The sequence below is a fragment of the Nerophis ophidion genome, linkage group LG01 (genome assembly GCF_033978795.1).
Source record: "Nerophis ophidion isolate RoL-2023_Sa linkage group LG01, RoL_Noph_v1.0, whole genome shotgun sequence".
Classification (NCBI taxonomy): Eukaryota; Metazoa; Chordata; class Actinopteri; order Syngnathiformes; family Syngnathidae; genus Nerophis; species Nerophis ophidion.
In genome coordinates, this window is record NC_084611.1 from 1,670,617 (window position 1) to 1,692,131 (window position 21,515).

At 38.8% G+C, this 21,515-nt stretch overlaps 1 protein-coding gene across 2 annotated transcripts in view; it reads right to left on the minus strand.

The window, feature by feature from the left end:
* Positions 1-2,079: 2,079 nt before the first annotated feature.
* snx2 (sorting nexin 2) overlaps positions 2,080-21,515 on the minus strand; it is a 39,735-nt gene continuing 20,299 nt past the window's right edge. For both annotated transcript variants that reach the window (XM_061889069.1, XM_061888980.1), the window contains exons 13-15: positions 10,214-10,294; positions 8,501-8,572; positions 2,080-2,330 (exon numbers count right to left, since the gene is read on the minus strand). In XM_061889069.1, the coding sequence (XP_061745053.1) occupies positions 2,280-2,330; positions 8,501-8,572; positions 10,214-10,294 (204 nt within the window). In that variant the 3' untranslated portion in view covers positions 2,080-2,279. The remainder of the gene's footprint in view (positions 2,331-8,500; positions 8,573-10,213; positions 10,295-21,515) is intronic.

Here is a 21,515-nt window from a genome sequence, read left to right on the forward strand (position 1 = left end):
CATGTTAGCATGTACTATAATAGGTAGCATTAAAGTCATGTTAGCATGTACTTAGCCTAAGTTGTAACAAAAGAATGAAGAAGTGAAAAATGATGATAAAACATTCTTTAATCGTCATTTTTCAACACTAAACATAAACAAAATATTTCCATGATTGGCAAACATAAAAAATGATTATAGTTCAAAGTTGGATCAAATCAGATGAAAAGTCCTTCAAATGTCCTTCACTTCATCAGCTAGCTAAGTGTTAGCCTAGCACTTCTCTTCAAGACACAAGTAAAAGTAGAAGAAGCGCTAACAGTGTTAGCATGTCATGCTAGCAGCAATGATTCTAACGCTAGCTAGTTAGCATCCTCCAAGTGGGCGTGCACCTGTACAATGATGTCATCAGTGGGCGGGGCCTTCTCCACCTTGGTCAGGTGACAGGAATGAAAAGGCGGCCATCTTGTGAGCAGGAAGAAGAGGCCGCCAGGAAGTGGTGACGTGGCCAGGTGCATTGTGGGTCACAGGTGAAGTGGCCAGGTGCATTGTGGGTCACAGGTGAAGTGGCCAGGTGCATTGTGGGTCACAGGTGAAGTGGCCAGGTGCATTGTGGGTCTCAGGTGAAGTGGCCAGGTGCATTGTGGGTCTCAGGTGAAGTGGCCAGGTGCATTGTGGGTCACAGGTGAAGTGGCCAGGTGCATTGTGGGTCACAGGTGAAGTGGCCAGGTGCATTGTGGGTCACAGGTGAAGTGGCCAGGTGCATTGTGGGTCACAGGTGAAGTGGCCAGGTGCATCGTGGGTCACAGGTGAAGTGGCCAGGTGCATCGTGGGTCACAGGTGAAGTGGCCAGGTGCATTGTGGGTCACAGGTGAAGTGGCCAGGTGCATTGTGGGTCACAGGTGAAGTGGCCAGGTGCATTGTGGGTCTCAGGTGAAGTGGCCAGGTGCATTGTGGGTCTCAGGTGAAGTGGCCAGGTGCATTGTGGGTCTCAGGTGAAGTGGCCAGGTGCATTGTGGGTCTCAGGTGAAGTGGCCAGGTGCATTGTGGGTCTCAGGTGAAGTGGCCAGGTGCATTGTGGGTCTCAGGTGAAGTGGCCAGGTGCATTGTGGGTCTCAGGTGAAGTGGCCAGGTGCATTGTGGGTCACAGGTGAAGTGGCCAGGTGCATTGTGGGTCTCAGGTGAAGTGGCCAGGTGCATTGTGGGTCACAGGTGAAGTGGCCAGGTGCATTGTGGGTCACAGGTGAAGTGGCCAGGTGCATTGTGGGTCACAGGTGAAGTGGCCAGGTGCATTGTGGGTCTCAGGTGAAGTGGCCAGGTGCATTGTGGGTCACAGGTGAAGTGGCCAGGTGCATTGTGGGTCACAGGTGAAGTGGCCAGGTGCATTGTGGGTCACAGGTGAAGTGGCCAGGTGCATTGTGGGTCACAGGTGAAGTGGCCAGGTGCATCGTGGGTCACAGGTGAAGTGGCCAGGTGCATTGTGGGTCACAGGTGAAGTGGCCAGGTGCATTGTGGGTCACAGGTGAAGTGGCCAGGTGCATTGTGGGTCACAGGTGAAGTGGCCAGGTGCATTGTGGGTCTCAGGTGAAGTGGCCAGGTGCATTGTGGGTCTCAGGTGAAGTGGCCAGGTGCATTGTGGGTCTCAGGTGAAGTGGCCAGGTGCATTGTGGGTCTCAGGTGAAGTGGCCAGGTGCATTGTGGGTCTCAGGTGAAGTGGCCAGGTGCATTGTGGGTCTCAGGTGAAGTGGCCAGGTGCATTGTGGGTCTCAGGTGAAGTGGCCAGGTGCATTGTGGGTCACAGGTGAAGTGGCCAGGTGCATTGTGGGTCTCAGGTGAAGTGGCCAGGTGCATTGTGGGTCACAGGTGAAGTGGCCAGGTGCATTGTGGGTCTCAGGTGAAGTGGCCAGGTGCATTGTGGGTCACAGGTGAAGTGGCCAGGTGCATTGTGGGTCTCAGGTGAAGTGGCCAGGTGCATTGTGGGTCACAGGTGAAGTGGCCAGGTGCATTGTGGGTCTCAGGTGAAGTGGCCAGGTGCATTGTGGGTCACAGGTGAAGTGGCCAGGTGCATTGTGGGTCTCAGGTGAAGTGGCCAGGTGCATTGTGGGTCACAGGTGAAGTGGCCAGGTGCATTGTGGGTCTCAGGTGAAGTGGCCAGGTGCATTGTGGGTCTCAGGTGAAGTGGCCAGGTGCATTGTGGGTCACAGGTGAAGTGGCCAGGTGCATTGTGGGTCACAGGTGAAGTGGCCAGGTGCATTGTGGGTCTCAGGTGAAGTGGCCAGGTGCATTGTGGGTCACAGTGTCTAAGAGATGGCCTTGGCTTCTGGTAAGAAGGCCTCCCAGTATTTGATGACCTGTACGACATTTGTGTCAGCAGCGCCTTTCTACTCACCTGTCTACTCTATTACTTGTAGTTCTACTCTATTACTTGTAGTACTACTCTATTACTTGTAGTACTACTCTATTACTTGTAGTACTACCCTATTACTTGTAGTACTACTCTATTACTTGTAGTACTACTCTATTACTTGTAGTACTACCCTATTACTTGTAGTACTACTCTATTACTTGTAGTACTACTCTATTACTTGTAGTACTACTCTATTACTTGTAGTACTACCCTATTACTTGTAGTACTACTCTATTACTTGTAGTACTACTCTATTACTTGTAGTACTACTCTATTACTTGTAGTACTACTCTATTACTTGTAGTACTACCCTATTACTTGTAGTACTACTCTATTACTTGTAGTACTACTCTATTACTTGTAGTACTACTCTATTACTTGTAGTACTACTCTATTACTTGTAGTACTACCCTATTACTTGTAGTACTACTCTATTACTTGTAGTACTACCCTATTATTTGTAGTACTACCCTATTATTTTTAGTACTACTCTATTACTTGTAGTACTACTCTATTACTTGTACTACTACCCTATTATTTGTAGTACTACTCTATTACTTGTAGTACTACCCTATTATTTGTAGTACTACTCTATTACTTGTAGTACTACTCCATTACTCTTGTAGTACTACTCTATGACTCTTGTAGCACTACTCTATTACTTGTAGTATTACTCTATTACTCTCCTAGTACTACTCTATTACTTGTAGTACTATTACTACTACTACTCTATGACCTCTACTTGTAATACTACTTTATTACCTCTACTTGGAGTACTACACTATCACCTCTACTCCTAGTACTACTCTATTACCTATTCTTGTACTACTCTATTACCTCTACTTGTACTACTCTATTACTTTTGTAGTACTACTCTATTACCTCTACTCCTAGTACTACACTATCACCTCTACTTGTAAAACTACTCTATTACCTCTACTCCTAGTACTACTCTACCCCTCTACTCCTAGTACTACTCTATTACCTCTTCTCCTAGTACTACTCTATTACCTCTTCTCCTAGTACTACTCTATCACATCTATTTGTACTACTCTATTACCTCTACTTGTTGTACTCTTCTACTTGTTCTTGTAGTACTTTATTACCTCTTCTTGTACCACTTTTTTACCTCTCCTTGTACTACTTTATTACCCGTTGTTGTACTGTATTACTTGTTGTTGTACTGTATTACCTGTAGATGTAGTACTGTATTACTTGTTATTGTGTATTACTTGTTGTTGTTCTGTATTAATTGTTGTTGTACTGTATTACCTGTTGTAGTACTTTATGACTTGTTATTGTGTATTACTTGTTGTTGTACTCTATTACCTGTTGTTGTGCTGTATTACTTGTTGTTGTTGTACTGTAGGACTTGTTATACTGTATTACTTGTTGTTGTACTGTATTAATTGTTGTACTGTATTAGCTGTTGTTGTACTGTATTAGCTGTTGTTGTACTTTATTACTACATGACCCTTGTGTTCTACATTTCTCTTCAGTTTGAGTCTGTGTTCTCTTTTTTAACTGCTAGTTGTTGTGATGAAGTATTCTGCTTCTTCTCCCACCTCACATCTTTAAGGAGGTACTTGCTACTATGTGATCAAGTACTTGCTACTATGTGATCAAGTATTTGCTACTATGTGATCAAGTATTTGCTACTATGTGATCAAGTATTTGCTACTATGTGATCAAGTATTTGCTACTATGTGATCAAGTATTTGCTACTATGTGATCAAGTATTTGCTACTATGTGATCAAGTATTTGCTACTATGTGACCAAGTATTTGCTACTATGTGATCAAGTATTTGCTACTATGTGATCAAGTATTTGCTACTATGTGATCAAGTATTTGCTACTATGTGATCAAGTATTTGCTACTATGTGATCAAGTATTTGCTACTATGTGACCAAGTATTTGCTACTATGTGATCAAGTATTTGCTACTATGTGATCAAGTATTTGCTACTATGTGATCAAGTATTTGCTACTATGTGATCAAGTATTTGCTACTATGTGATCAAGTATTTGCTACTATGTGATCAAGTATTTGCTACTATGTGATCAAGTATTTGCTACTATGTGACCAAGTATTTGCTACTATGTGATCAAGTATTTGCTACTATGTGATCAAGTATTTGCTACTATGTGATCAAGTATTTGCTACTATGTGATCAAGTATTTGCTACTATGTGATCAAGTATTTGCTACTATGTGACCAAGTATTTGCTACTATGTGATCAAGTATTTGCTACTATGTGATCAAGTATTTGCTACTATGTGATCAAGTATTTGCTACTATGTGATCAAGTATTTGCTACTATGTGATCAAGTATTTGCTACTATGTGATCAAGTATTTGCTACTATGTGACCAAGTATTTGCTACTATGTGATCAAGTATTTGCTACTATGTGATCAAGTATTTGCTACTATGTGATCAAGTATTTGCTACTATGTGATCAAGTATTTGCTACTATGTGATCAAGTATTTGCTACTATGTGACCAAGTATTTGCTACTATGTGATCAAGTACTTGCTACTATGTGATCAAGTACTTGCTACTATGTGATCAAGTACTTGCTACTATGTGATCAAGTATTTGCTACTATGTGATCAAGTATTTGCTACTATGTGATCAAGTATTTGCTACTATGCGATCAAGTATTTGCTACTATGTGATCAAGTATTTGTTTCTATGTGACCAAGTATTTGCTACTATGTGATCAAGTATTTGTTTCTATGTGACCAAGTATTTGCTACTATGTGATCAAGTATTTGTTTCTATGTGACCAAGTATTTGCTACTATGTGATCAAGTACTTGCTACTATGTGATCAAGTATTTGCTACTATGTGATCAAGTACTTGCTACTATGCGATCAAGTATTTGCTACTATGTGATCAAGTATTTGCTACTATGTGATCAAGTATTTGCTACTATGTGATCAAGTATTTGCTACTATGTGATCAAGTATTTGCTACTATGCGATCAAGTATTTGCTACTATGTGACCAAGTATTTGCTACTATGTGATCAAGTACTTGCTACTATGTGACCAAGTATTTGCTACTATGTGACCAAGTATTTGCTATGCCGATGATTGCCAGATCTACTTTCCCATGGCACAAAACAACTTGGTCCAAGGTCTCATTGACTGCCTGCACCACATCAAAGCCTGGCCTTCAGCTAACTTCCTGAGTCTAAATGAAGACCAAACAGAAGTTATGTTGTTCGGTCCAAGTCGCTCTCCCTCCCCCAACGTTGACCTCGGCACTCTGACCCCGGATCTCAGCGACTGTCACAAACCTGGGGGTAAACTTCCACTCAGATCTTAAATTTGAAAAACAAATCAGCAGCGTCGTTCAAAAAAGCTTTGATCAATTATGCCAAATAGCGAAAGTGAAACCGCTTCTATCAAAACATGATCCGGAGAAATTAATCCACGCCTTCATCTGGACTGGTTTAGACTACTGCAATGTTCTGTATGTAGACATTATCCAGGCCTGCAGCTGGTACAGAACTTATCTGGACTGGTTTAGACTACTGCAATGTTCTGTATGTAGACATTATCCAGGCCTGCAGCTGGTACAGAACTTATCTGGACTGGTTTAGACTACTGCAATGTTCTGTATGTAGACATTATCCAGGCCTGCAGCTGGTACAGAACTTATCTGGACTGGTTTAGACTACTGCAATGTTCTGTATGTCGACATTATCCAGGTCTGCAGCTGGTACAGAACTTATCTGGACTGGTTTAGACTACTGCAATGGCCTGCATGTAGACATTATCCAGGTCTGCAGCTGGTACAGAACTTATCTGGACTGGTTTAGACTACTGCAATGGCCTGCATGTAGACATTATCCAGGTCTGCAGCTGGTACAGAACTTACCTGGACTGGTTTAGACTACTGCAATGTTCTGTATGTAGACATTATCCAGGCCTGCAGCTGGTACAGAACTTATCTGGACTGGTTTAGACTACTGCAATGTTCTGTATGTAGACATTATCCAGGTCTGCAGCTGGTACAGAACTTATCTGGACTGGTTTAGACTACTGCAATGTTCTGTATGTAGACATTATCCAGGCCTGCAGCTGGTACAGAACTTACCTGGACTGGTTTAGACTACTGCAATGGCCTGTATGTAGACATTATCCAGGCCTGCAGCTGGTACAGAACTTATCTGGACTGGTTTAGACTACTGCAATGTTCTGTATGTAGACATTATCCAGGTCTGCAGCTGGTACAGAACTTATCTGGACTGGTTTAGACTACTGCAATGTTCTGTATGTAGACATTATCCAGGCCTGCAGCTGGTACAGAACTTACCTGGACTGGTTTAGACTACTGCAATGGCCTGTATGTAGACATTATCCAGGCCTGCAGCTGGTACAGAACTTACCTGGACTGGTTTAGACTACTGCAATGTTCTGTATGTAGACATTATCCAGGCCTGCAGCTGGTACAGAACTCTGCTGCAGGTGTGCCAACACAGACCCGCAGACGTCAGCACATCACCCCTATATTAGCCTCCCTTCACTGGCTCCCTGTGTGTTATCCAATCCATTTTAAACTCATCCTTTTTGTTTTTAAATGTCTAAACAACCTGGGGCCAACATATCTCTCTGACCTCCTTCAGACTTACTGCCCCACTCCATCCCTAAGATCAGCTGCTACTGAGGGTCCCTGACACAAGGCTGAAGCTTAGAGGGGACAGAGCTTTCACTGCTGCTCCCAGGCTCTAGAACCACCTACCTCTGAGTGTTAGACAAGCCTCCTCTCTTCCTCTTTTTAAATCTGCTGCTCCCAGGCTCTAGAACCACCTACCTCTGAGTGTTAGACAAGCCTCCTCTCTTCCTCTTTTTAAATCTGCTGCTCCCAGGCTCTAGAACCACCTACCTCTGAGTGTTAGACAAGCCTCCTCTCTTCCTCTTTTTAAAGCTGCTGCTCCCAAGCTCTAGAACCACCTACCTCTGAGTGTTAGACAAGCCTCCTCTCTTCCTCTTTTTAAAGCTGCTGCTCCCAAGCTCTAGAACCACCTACCTCTGAGTGTTAGACAAGCCTCCTCTCTTCCTCTTTTTAAATCTGCTGCTCCCAAGCTCTAGAACCACCTACCTCTGAGTGTTAGACAAGCCTCCTCTCTTCCTCTTTTTAAAGCTGCTGCTCCCAGGCTCTAGAACCACCTACCTCTGAGTGTTAGACAAGCCTCCTCTCTTCCTCTTTTTAAAGCTGCTGCTCCCAAGCTCTAGAACCACCTACCTCTGAGTGTTAGACAAGCCTCCTCTCTTCCTCTTTTTAAATCTCTCTTAAAATCTACCTTTATTCCTTGGCTTTTAAGACAGAGTGATATCCATCCTGCAATGGCGCCCCATGATACACCTGCTGTCAACCTGTTTTTATCTTTTATTTATTTATTTTCTATCATGTTGTGTTTGTGTTGTGTTGTGTTGTTTGCTCGGTCCTGGTATTATCTTTGAAGCTGCACATTGTACATCACTTTGGCTACCACTGTGCTACATTTGAAATGTACTTTATAAATAAAGTTGATTTGATTTACCCGCTGTTGTACTGTATTAGTTGTTGTGTATTACTTGTTGTTGTATTGTATTATTGTTGTTGTGTACTGTATCACTTGTTGTTGTGTATTACTTGTTGTTGTACTGTATTACCTGTAGTTGTTATACTGTATTACTTGTTATTGTGTAATACTTGTTGTACTGTATTACCTGCAGGTATACTTTATTACCTGCAGGTATATTTGATCACTTGTTTGTTATACTGTATTACTTGTTGTTGTACTGTATTACTTGTTGTTGTACTCTATTACTTCTTGTTGTACTGTATTAATTGTTGTTGTACTCTATTACCTGTTGTTGTACTCTATTACTTATTATTGTACTGTATTACCTGTTGTTGTACTCTATTACTTATTATTGTACTGTATTACCTGTTGTTGTACTGTATTAGTGGTTGTTTTACTGTATTACTTGTTGTTGTACTCTATTACTTGTTTTTTTGTAGTACTTTATTACTTTTTGTTGTGTACTGTATTACTTGTAGTTGTACTGTATTACCTGTTGTTGTACTGTAAACTTGTTGATGTTGTGTAGTGTATTACCTGTTGTTGTGTACTCACGAGGACCTCCAAGTACTTGATGAAGAACTTCTTGAAGTCGCTGACACGTTCCCTCTGCACACACAATTGTTACTAGGAACTAGGTGACATGTTACTAGGAACTAGGTGACATCCTACTAGGAAGTAGGTGACATCCTACTAGGAAGTAGGTGACATGCTACTAGGAAGTAGGTGACATGCTACTAGGAACTAGGTGACATCCTACTAGGAACTAGGTGACATGTTACTAGGAACTAGGTGACATGTTACTAGGAACTAGGTGACATGTTACTAGGAACTAGGTGACATGTTACTAGGAACTAGGTGACATGTTACTAGGAACTAGGTGACATGTTACTAGGAAGTAGGTGACATGTTACTAGGAAGTAGGTGACATGTTACTAGGAAGTAGGTGACATGCTACTAGGAAGTAGGTGACATGTTACTAGGAAGTAGGTGACATGTTGCTAGGAAGTAGGTGACATGTTACTAGGAAGTAGGTGACATGTTACTAGGAAGTAGGTGACATGTTACTAGGAACTAGGTGACATGTTACTAGGAACTAGGTGACATGTTACTAGGAACTAGGTGACATGTTACTAGGAACTAGGTGACATGCTACTAGGAAGTAGGTGACATGTTACTAGGAAGTAGGTGACATGCTACTAGGAACTAGGTGACATCCTACTAGGAAGTAGGTGACATGTTACTAGGAACTAGGTGACATGTTACTAGGAACTAGGTGACATGCTACTAGGAAGTAGGTGACATGTTACTAGGAAGTAGGTGACATGCTACTAGGAACTAGGTGACATCCTACTAGGAAGTAGGTGACATGTTACTAGGAAGTAGGTGACATGCTACTAGGAAGTAGGTGACATGTTACTAGGAAGTAGGTGACATGTTACTAGGAAGTAGGTGACATGCTACTAGGAAGTAGGTGACATGTTACTAGGAAGTAGGTGACATCCTACTAGGAAGTAGGTGACATGTTACTAGGAAGTAGGTGACATGTTACTAGGAAGTAGGTGACATGCTATTAGGAAGTAGGTGACATGTTACTAGGAAGTAGGTGACATGTTACTAGGAAGTAGGTGACATGTTACTAGGAACTAGGTGACATCCTACTAGGAAGTAGGTGACATGCTACTAGGAAGTAGGTGACATGCTACTAGGAACTAGGTGACATCCTACTAGGAAGTAGGTGACATGTTACTAGGAAGTAGGTGACATGCTACTAGGAAGTAGGTGACATGTTACTAGGAAGTAGGTGACATGTTACTAGGAAGTAGGTGACATGCTACTAGGAAGTAGGTGACATGTTACTAGGAACTAGGTGACATCCTACTAGGAAGTAGGTGACATGTTACTAGGAAGTAGGTGACATGTTACTAGGAACTAGGTGACATCCTACTAGGAAGTAGGTGACATGTTACTGGGAACTAGGTGACATGTTACTAGGAACTAGGTGACATGTTACTAGGAACTAGGTGACATCCTACTAGGAAGTAGGTGACATGCTACTAGGAAGTAGGTGACATGCTACTAGGAAGTAGGTGACATGTTACTAGGAAGTAGGTGACATGTTACTAGGAAGTAGGTGACATGTTACTAGGAACTAGGTGACATCCTACTAGGAAGTAGGTGACATGCTACTAGGAAGTAGGTGACATGTTACTAGGAAGTAGGTGAGTAATGTTGACTAAAGCGCCTCACCTCAAAGCGTCCCACTTCTCGGCGAATACTTCCAGAAATCTTCTCAAAGTCTCGCTCGCCCTGCTGGACTTTCACCTCCAACTGTAGGACCAACACACGCTTAGTCATCATACTAATCATCATCATCATCATCATCATACTAACCACCATCATACTAATCATCACCATCATACTAATCATCATCATCATACTAATCATCATTCTCATACTAATCACCATCATACTAATCATCATCATAATACTAATCACCATCATACTAATCACCATCATACTAATCATCGTCATCATACTAATCACCATCATACTAATCAAATCATCATAATACTAATCATCATCATACTAATCACCATCATCACACTAATCACCATCATACTAATCAAATCATCATAATACTAATCATCATCATACTAATCACCATCATCATAATACTAATCATCATCACACTAATCACCATCATCATACTAATCATCATCATACTAATCACCATCATACTAATCACCATCATCATAATACTAATCATCATCACACTAATCACCATCATCATACTAATCATCATCATACTAATCACCATCATACTAATCACCATCATCATAATACTAATCATCATCACACTAATCACCATCATCATACTAATCATCATCATACTAATCATCATCATACTAATCACCATCATCATACTAATCATCATCATACTAATCATCATCATACTAATCACCATCATCATACTAATCATCATCATACTAATCATCATCATACTAATCACCATCATCATCATACTAATCATAATCATATTAATCACCATCATCTCAATACTAATCATCATACTAATCACCATAATCACACTAATCACCATCATACTAATCACCATCATACTAATCACATCATCATAATACTAATCACCATACTAGTCATCATCATACTAATCACCATCATCATCATACTAATCATCATCATACTAATCACCATCATCATCATACTAATCACCATCATCATACTAATCATCATCATACTAATCACCATCACATGATGAAAAGGCTGCAGTACATCAACAGTCCACTAGGAGGCCACACTTGCATGAATGAATGGTCATCATTACTAGTAGTCTCTATTAGTAGTGTGGTAGTTGTAATGAAATACGTGTACTTAACTAGTGTGACAATGGTGACATGTACTTAACTAGTGTGACAATGGTGACATGTACTTAACTAGTGTGACAATGGTGACATGTACTTAACTAGTGTGACAATGGTGACATGTACTTAACTAGTGTGACAATGGTGATATGTACTTAACTAGTGTGACAATGGTGACATGTACTTAACTAGTGTGACAATGGTGACATGTACTTAACTAGTGTGACAATGGTGACATGTACTTAACTAGTGTGACAATGGTGACATGTACTTAACTAGTGTGACAATGGTGACATGTACTTAACTAGTGTGACAATGGTGATATGTACTTAACTAGTGTGACAATGGTGACATGTACTTAACTAGTGTGACAATGGTGACATGTACTTAACTAGTGTGACAATGGTGACATGTACTTAACTAGTGTGACAATGGTGACATGTACTTAACTAGTGTGACAATGGTGACATGTACTTAACTAGTGTGACAATGGTGACATGTACTTAACTAGTGTGACAATGGTGATATGTACTTAACTAGTGTGACAATGGTGACATGTACTTAACTAGTGTGACAATGGTGACATGTACTTAACTAGTGTGACAATGGTGACATGTACTTAACTAGTGTGACAATGGTGACATGTACTTAACTAGTGTGACAATGGTGACATGTACTTAACTAGTGTGACAATGGTGACATGTACTTAACTAGTGTGACAATGGTGACATGTACTTAACTAGTGTGACAATGGTGACATGTACTTAACTAGTGTGACAATGGTGACATGTACTTAACTAGTGTGACAATGGTGACATGTACTTAACTAGTGTGACAATGGTGACATGTACTTAACTAGTGTGACAATGGTGATATGTACTTAACTAGTGTGACAATGGTGACATGTACTTAACTAGTGTGACAATGGTGACATGTACTTAACTAGTGTGACAATGGTGACATGTACTTAACTAGTGTGACAATGGTGACATGTACTTAACTAGTGTGACAATTGGTGACATGTACTTAACTAGTGTGACAATGGTGACATGTACTTAACTAGTGTGACAATGGTGACATGTAGTTAACTAGTGTGACAATGGTGACATGTATTTAACTAGTGTGACAATGGTGACATGTACTTAACTAGTGTGACAATGGTGACATGTACTTAACTAGTGTGACAATGGTGACATGTACTTAACTAGTGTGACAATGGTGATATGTACTTAACTAGTGTGACAATGGTGACATGTACTTAACTAGTGTGACAATGGTGACATGTACTTAACTAGTGTGACAATGGTGACATGTACTTAACTAGTGTGACAATGGTGACATGTACTTAACTAGTGTGACAATGGTGAAATGTACTTAACTAGTGTGACAATGGTGACATGTACTTAACTAGTGTGACAATGGTGACATGTAGTTAACTAGTGTGACAATGGTGACATGTATTTAACTAGTGTGACAATGGTGAAATGTACTTAACTAGTGTGACAATGGTGACATGTATTTAACTAGTGTGACAATGGTGAAATGTACTTAACTAGTGTGACAATGGTGACATGTAGTTAACTAGTGTGACAATGGTGACATGTACTTAACTAGTGTGACAATGGTGACATGTACTTAACTAGTGTGACAATGGTGAAATGTACTTAACTACTGTGACAATGGTGATATGTACTTAACTAGTGTGACAATGGTGACATGTACTTAACTAGTGTGACAATGGTGACATGTACTTAACTAGTGTGACAATGGTGATATGTACTTAACTAGTGTGACAATGGTGACATGTACTTAACTAGTGTGACAATGGTGACATGTACTTAACTAGTGTGACAATGGTGACATGTACTTAACTAGTGTGACAATGGTGACATGTACTTAACTAGTGTGACAATGGTGACATGTACTTAACTAGTGTGACAATGGTGACATGTACTTAACTAGTGTGACAATGGTGACATGTACTTAACTAGTGTGACAATGGTGACATGTACTTAACTAGTGTGACAATGGTGACATGTACTTAACTAGTGTGACAATGGTGACATGTACTCAACTAGTGTGACAATGGTGACATGTACTTAACTAGTGTGACAATGGTGACATGTACTTAACTAGTGTGACAATGGTGACATGTACTTAACTAGTGTGACAATGGTGACATGTACTTAACTACTGTGACAATGGTGACATGTACTTAACTAGTGTGACAATGGTGACATGTACTTAACTACTGTGACAATGGTGACATGTACTTAACTAGTGTGACAATGGTGACATGTACTTAACTAGTGTGACAATGGTGACATGTACTTAACTAGTGTGACAATGGTGACATGTACTTAACTAGTGTGACAATGGTGACATGTACTTAACTAGTGTGACAATGGTGATATGTACTTAACTAGTGTGACAATGGTGACATGTACTTAACTAGTGTGACAATGGTGACATGTACTTAACTAGTGTGACAATGGTGACATGTACTTAACTAGTGTGACAATGGTGACATGTACTCAACTAGTGTGACAATGGTGACATGTACTTAACTAGTGTGACAATGGTGACATGTACTTAACTAGTGTGACAATGGTGACATGTACTTAACTAGTGTGACAATGGTGACATGTACTTAACTACTGTGACAATGGTGACATGTACTTAACTAGTGTGACAATGGTGACATGTACTTAACTAGTGTGACAATGGTGACATGTACTTAACTAGTGTGACAATGGTGACATGTACTTAACTAGTGTGACAATGGTGACATGTACTTAACTAGTGTGACGATGGTGACATGTACTTAACTAGTGTGACGATGGTGACATGTACTTAACTAGTGTGACAATGGTGACATGTACTTAACTAGTGTGACAATGGTGACATGTACTTAACTAGTGTGACAATGGTGACATGTACTTAACTAGTGTGACAATGGTGACATGTACTTAACTAGTGTGACAATGGTGACATGTACTTAACTAGTGTGACAATGGTGACATGTACTTAACTAGTGTGACAATGGTGACATGTACTTAACTAGTGTGACAATGGTGACATGTACTTAACTAGTGTGACAATGGTGACATGTACTTAACTAGTGTGACAATGGTGACATGTACTCAACTAGTGTGACAATGGTGACATGTACTCAACTAGTGTGACAATGGTGACATGTACTTAACTAGTGTGACAATGGTGACATGTACTTAACTAGTGTGACAATGGTGACATGTACTTAACTAGTGTGACAATGGTGACATGTACTTAACTAGTGTGACAATGGTGACATGTACTCAACTAGTGTGACAATGGTGACATGTACTTAACTAGTGTGACAATGGTGACATGTACTTAACTAGTGTGACAATGGTGACATGTACTTAACTAGTGTGACAATGGTGACATGTACTTAACTACTGTGACAATGGTGACATGTACTTAACTAGTGTGACAATGGTGACATGTACTTAACTAGTGTGACAATGGTGACGTGTACTTAACTAGTGTGACAATGGTGACATGTACTTAACTAGTGTGACAATGGTGACATGTACTTAACTAGTGTGACAATGGTGACATGTACTTAACTAGTGTGACAATGGTGACATGTACTTAACTAGTGTGACAATGGTGACATGTACTTAACTAGTGTGACAATGGTGACATGTACTTAACTAGTGTGACAATGGTGACATGTACTCAACTAGTGTGACAATGGTGACATGTACTCAACTAGTGTGACAATGGTGACATGTACTTAACTAGTGTGACAATGGTGACATGTACTTAACTAGTGTGACAATGGTGACATGTACTTAACTAGTGTGACAATGGTGACATGTACTTAACTAGTGTGACAATGGTGACATGTACTCAACTAGTGTGACAATGGTGACATGTACTTAACTAGTGTGACAATGGTGACATGTACTTAACTAGTGTGACAATGGTGACATGTACTTAACTAGTGTGACAATGGTGACATGTACTTAACTACTGTGACAATGGTGACATGTACTTAACTAGTGTGACAATGGTGACATGTACTTAACTAGTGTGACAATGGTGACATGTACTTAACTAGTGTGACAATGGTGACATGTACTTAACTAGTGTGACAATGGTGACATGTACTTAACTAGTGTGACAATGGTGACATGTACTTAACTAGTGTGACAATGGTGACATGTACTTAACTAGTGTGACAATGGTGACATGTACTTAACTAGTGTGACAATGGTGACATGTACTTAACTAGTGTGACAATGGTGATATGTACTTAACTAGTGTGACAATGGTGACATTTACTTAACTAGTGTGACAATGGTGACATGTACTTAACTAGTGTGACAATGGTGACATGTACTTAACTAGTGTGACAATGGTTGACATGTACTTAACTAGTGTGACAATGGTGACATGTACTTAACTAGTGTGACAATGGTGACATGTACTTAACTAGTGTGACAATGGTGACATGTACTTAACTAGTGTGACAATGGTGACATGTACTTAACTAGTGTGACAATGGTGACATGTACTTAACTAGTGTGACAATGGTGACATGTACTCAACTAGTGTGACAATGGTGACATGTACTTAACTAGTGTGACAATGGTGACATGTACTTAACTAGTGTGACAATGGTGACATGTACTTAACTAGTGTGACAATGGTGACATGTACTTAACTACTGTGACAATGGTGACATGTACTTAACTAGTGTGACAATGGTGACATGTACTTAACTACTGTGACAATGGTGACATGTACTTAACTAGTGTGACAATGGTGACATGTACTTAACTAGTGTGACAATGGTGACATGTACTTAACTAGTGTGACAATGGTGACATGTACTTAACTAGTGTGACAATGGTGACATGTACTTAACTAGTGTGACAATGGTGATATGTACTTAACTAGTGTGACAATGGTGACATGTACTTAACTAGTGTGACAATGGTGACATGTACTTAACTAGTGTGACAATGGTGACATGTACTCAACTAGTGTGACAATGGTGACATGTACTCAACTAGTGTGACAATGGTGACATGTACTTAACTAGTGTGACAATGGTGACATGTACTTAACTAGTGTGACAATGGTGACATGTACTTAACTACTGTGACAATGGTGACATGTACTTAACTAGTGTGACAATGGTGACATGTACTTAACTAGTGTGACAATGGTGACATGTACTTAACTAGTGTGACAATGGTGACATGTACTTAACTAGTGTGACAATGGTGACATGTACTTAACTAGTGTGACAATGGTGACATGTACTTAACTAGTGTGACGATGGTGACATGTACTTAACTAGTGTGACAATGGTGACATGTACTTAACTAGTGTGACAATGGTGACATGTACTTAACTAGTGTGACAATGGTGACATGTACTTAACTAGTGTGACAATGGTGACATGTACTCAACTAGTGTGACAATGGTGACATGTACTCAACTAGTGTGACAATGGTGACATGTACTTAACTAGTGTGGACAATGGTGACATGTACTTAACTAGTGTGACAATGGTGACATGTACTTAACTAGTGTGACAATGGTGACATGTACTTAACTAGTGTGACAATGGTGACATGTACTTAACTAGTGTGACAATGGTGACATGTACTTAACTAGTGTGACAATGGTGACATGTACTTAACTAGTGTGACAATGGTGACATGTACTCAACTAGTGTGACAATGGTGACATGTACTTAACTAGTGTGACAATGGTGACATGTACTTAACTAGTGTGACAATGGTGACATGTACTTAACTAGTGTGACAATGGTGACATGTACTTAACTACTGTGACAATGGTGACATGTACTTAACTAGTGTGACAATGGTGACATGTACTTAACTAGTGTGACAATGGTGACGTGTACTTAACTAGTGTGACAATGGTGACATGTACTTAACTAGTGTGACAATGGTGACATGTACTTAACTAGTGTGACAATGGTGACATGTACTTAACTAGTGTGACAATGGTGACATGTACTTAACTAGTGTGACAATGGTGACATGTACTTAACTAGTGTGACAATGGTGACATGTACTTAACTAGTGTGACAATGGTGACATGTACTCAACTAGTGTGACAATGGTGACATGTACTCAACTAGTGTGACAATGGTGACATGTACTTAACTAGTGTGACAATGGTGACATGTACTTAACTAGTGTGACAATGGTGACATGTACTTAACTAGTGTGACAATGGTGACATGTACTTAACTAGTGTGACAATGGTGACATGTACTCAACTAGTGTGACAATGGTGACATGTACTTAACTAGTGTGACAATGGTGACATGTACTTAACTAGTGTGACAATGGTGACATGTACTTAATTAGTGTGACAATGGTGACATGTACTTAACTACTGTGACAATGGTGACATGTACTTAACTAGTGTGACAATGGTGACATGTACTTAACTAGTGTGACAATGGTGACATGTACTTAACTAGTGTGACAATGGTGACATGTACTTAACTAGTGTGACAATGGTGACATGTACTTAACTAGTGTGACAATGGTGACATGTACTTAACTAGTGTGACAATGGTGACATGTACTTAACTAGTGTGACAATGGTGACATGTACTTAACTAGTGTGACAATGGTGACATGTGTGTGCACTGTGAAGGTCACATGTCACTTATATACAACATTCAAATCGAAGCATTTTCAAGGTTTTTAAGCCCCTGTATGAACAACTAACAACTAGATGAATGCAGTTAACAAGCAGTAAGCAACTAGATGAATGTAGTTAACAAGCAGTAAACAACTAGATGAATGTAGTTAACAACTAGTAAACAACTAGATGAATGCAGTTAACAAGCAGTAAGCAACTAGATGAATGTAGTTAACAACTAGTAAACAACTAGATGAATGTAGTTAACAAGCAGTAAACAACTAGATGAATGTAGTTAACAAACAGTAAACAACTAGATGAATGCAGTTAACAAGCAGTAAACAACTAGATGAATGCAGTTAACAAGCAGTAAACAACTAGATGAATGTAGTTAACAAACAGTAAACAACTAGATGAATGCAGTTAACAAGCAGTAAACAACTAGATGAATGTAGTTAACAAGCAGTAAGCAACTAGATTAATGTAGTTAACAACTAGTAAGCAACTAGATGAATGTAGTTAACAAGCAGTAAACAACTAGATGAATGTAGTTAACAAACAGTAAACAACTAGATGAATGCAGTTAACAAGCAGTAAACAACTAGATGAATGTAGTTAACAAACAGTAAACAACTAGATGAATGCAGTTAACAAGCAGTAAGCAACTAGATTAATGTAGTTAACAACTAGTAAGCAACTAGATGAATGTAGTTAACAAGCAGTAAACAACTAGATGAATGTAGTTAACAAACAGTAAACAACTAGATGGATGCAGTTAACAAGCAGTAAGCAACTAGATTAATGTAGTTAACAAGCAGTAAACAACTAGATGAATGCAGTTAACAAGCAGTAAGCAACTAGATTAATGTAGTTAACAACTAGTAAGCAACTAGATGAATGTAGTTAACAAGCAGTAAACAACTAGATGAATGTAGTTAACAAACAGTAAACAACTAGATGAATGCAGTTAACAAGCAGTAAGCAACTAGATTAATGTAGTTAACAACTAGTAAGCAACTAGATGAATGTAGTTAACAAGCAGTAAACAACTAGATGAATGTAGTTAACAAACAGTAAACAACTAGATGGATGCAGTTAACAAGCAGTAAGCAACTAGATTAATGTAGTTAACAAACAGTAAACAACTAGATGAATGCAGTTAACAAGCAGTAAGCAACTAGATTAATGTAGTTAACAACTAGTAAGCAACTAGATGAATGTAGTTAACAAGCAGTAAACAACTAGATGAATGTAGTTAACAAACAGTAAACAACTAGATGAATGTAGTTAACAAACAGTAAACAACTAGATTAATGCAGTTAACAAGCAGTAAGCAACTAGATTAATGTAGTTAACAACTAGTAAGCAACTAGATGAATGTAGTTAACAAGCAGTAAACAACTAGATGAATGCAGTTAACAAGCAGTAAGCAACTAGATGAATGTAGTTAACAACTAGTAAACAACTAGATGAATGTAGTTAACACGCAGTAAACAACTACATGAATGTAGTTAACAAGCAGTAAACAACTAGATGAATGTAGTTAACAACTAGTAAACAACTAGATGAATGTAGTTAACACGCAGTAAACAACTAGATGAATGTAGTTAACAAGCAGTAAACAACTAGATGAATGTAGTTAACAAGCAGTAAACAACTAGATGAATGTAGTTAACAACTAGTAAACAACTAGATGAATGTAGTTAACAAGCAGTAAACAACTAGATGAATGTAGTTAACAACCAGTTAACAACTAGATGAATGTAGTTAACAAGCAGTAAGCAACTAGATTAATGTAGTTAACAACTAGTAAGCAACTAGATGAATGTAGTTAACAAGCAGTAAACAACTAGATGAATGCAGTTAACAAGCAGTAAGCAACTAGATGAATGTAGTTAACAACTAGTAAACAACTAGATGAATGTAGTTAACACGCAGTAAACAACTACATGAATGTAGTTAACAAGCAGTAAACAACTAGATGAATGTAGTTAACAAGCAGTAAACAACTAGATGAATGTAGTTAACAACTAGTAAACAACTAGATGAATGCAGTTAACAAGCAGTAAACAACTAGATGAATGCAGTTAACAAGCAGTAAACAACTAGATGAATGTAGTTAACAAGCAGTAAACAACTAGATGAATGTAGTTAACAAGCAGTAAACAACTAGATGAATGTAGTTAACAAGCAGTAAACAACTAGATGAATGCAGTTAACAAGCAGTAAACAACTAGATGAATGTAGTTAACAAGCAGTAAACAACTAGATGAATGTAGTTAACAAGCAGTAAACAACTAGATGAATGTAGTTAACAAGCAGTAAACAACTAGATGAATGTAGTTAACAAGCAGTAAACAACTAGATGAATGTAGTTAACAAGCAGTAAACAACTAGATGAATGTAGTTAACAAGCAGTAAACAACTAGATGAATGTAGTTAACAAGCAGTAAACAACTAGATGAATGTAGTTAACAAGCAGTAAACAACTAGATGAATGTAGTTAACAAGCAGTAAACAACTAGATGAATGTAGTTAACAAGCAGTAAACAACTAGATGAATGTAGTTAACAAGCAGTAAACAACTAGATGAATGTAGTTAACAAGCAGTAAACAACTAGATGAATGTAGTTAACAAGCAGTAAACAACTAGATGAATGTAGTTAACAAGCAGTAAACAACTAGATGAATGTAGTTAACAAGCAGTAAACAACTAGATGAATGCAGTTAACAAGCAGTAAACAACTAGATGAATGTAGTTAACAAGCAGTAAACAACTAGATGAATGTAGTTAACAAGCAGTAAACAACTAGATGAATGTAGTTAACAAGCAGTAAACAACTAGATGAATGTAGTTAACAAGCAGTAAACAACTAGATGAATGTAGTTAACAAGCAGTAAACAACTAGATGAATGTAGTTAACAAGCAGTAAACAACTAGATGAATGTAGTTAACAAGCAGTAAACAACTAGATGAATGTAGTTAACAAGCAGTAAACAACTAGATGAATGTAGTTAACAAGCAGTAAACAACTAGATGAATGTAGTTAACAAGCAGTAAACAACTAGATGAATGTAGTTAACAAGCAGTAAACAACTAGATGAATGTAGTTAACAAGCAGTAAACAACTAGATGAATGTAGTTAACAAGCAGTAAACAAGTAAACAAATATTTAGTTTGGTGCCATGAAATAAGGTCAACATGATGATGATGACGATGATGAAGGCCTACCTCTTGTATCTCCTGGAGCAGAAGGCATGATGGGAAATATGTATTAATACAACAATCACTAAAAGCAAAAAAAAAAAAAAAAAAGCAGGATGGCAATATTTAGTCAAATGTATAAAAAAACATGACAAATATTTCTTTATATATAAAAATCATTAATGTATGTATACATATATATATATATATATACATATATATATATATATATATATACATATCCATCCATTTTCTACCGCTTATTCCCTCTTTAGTGTTG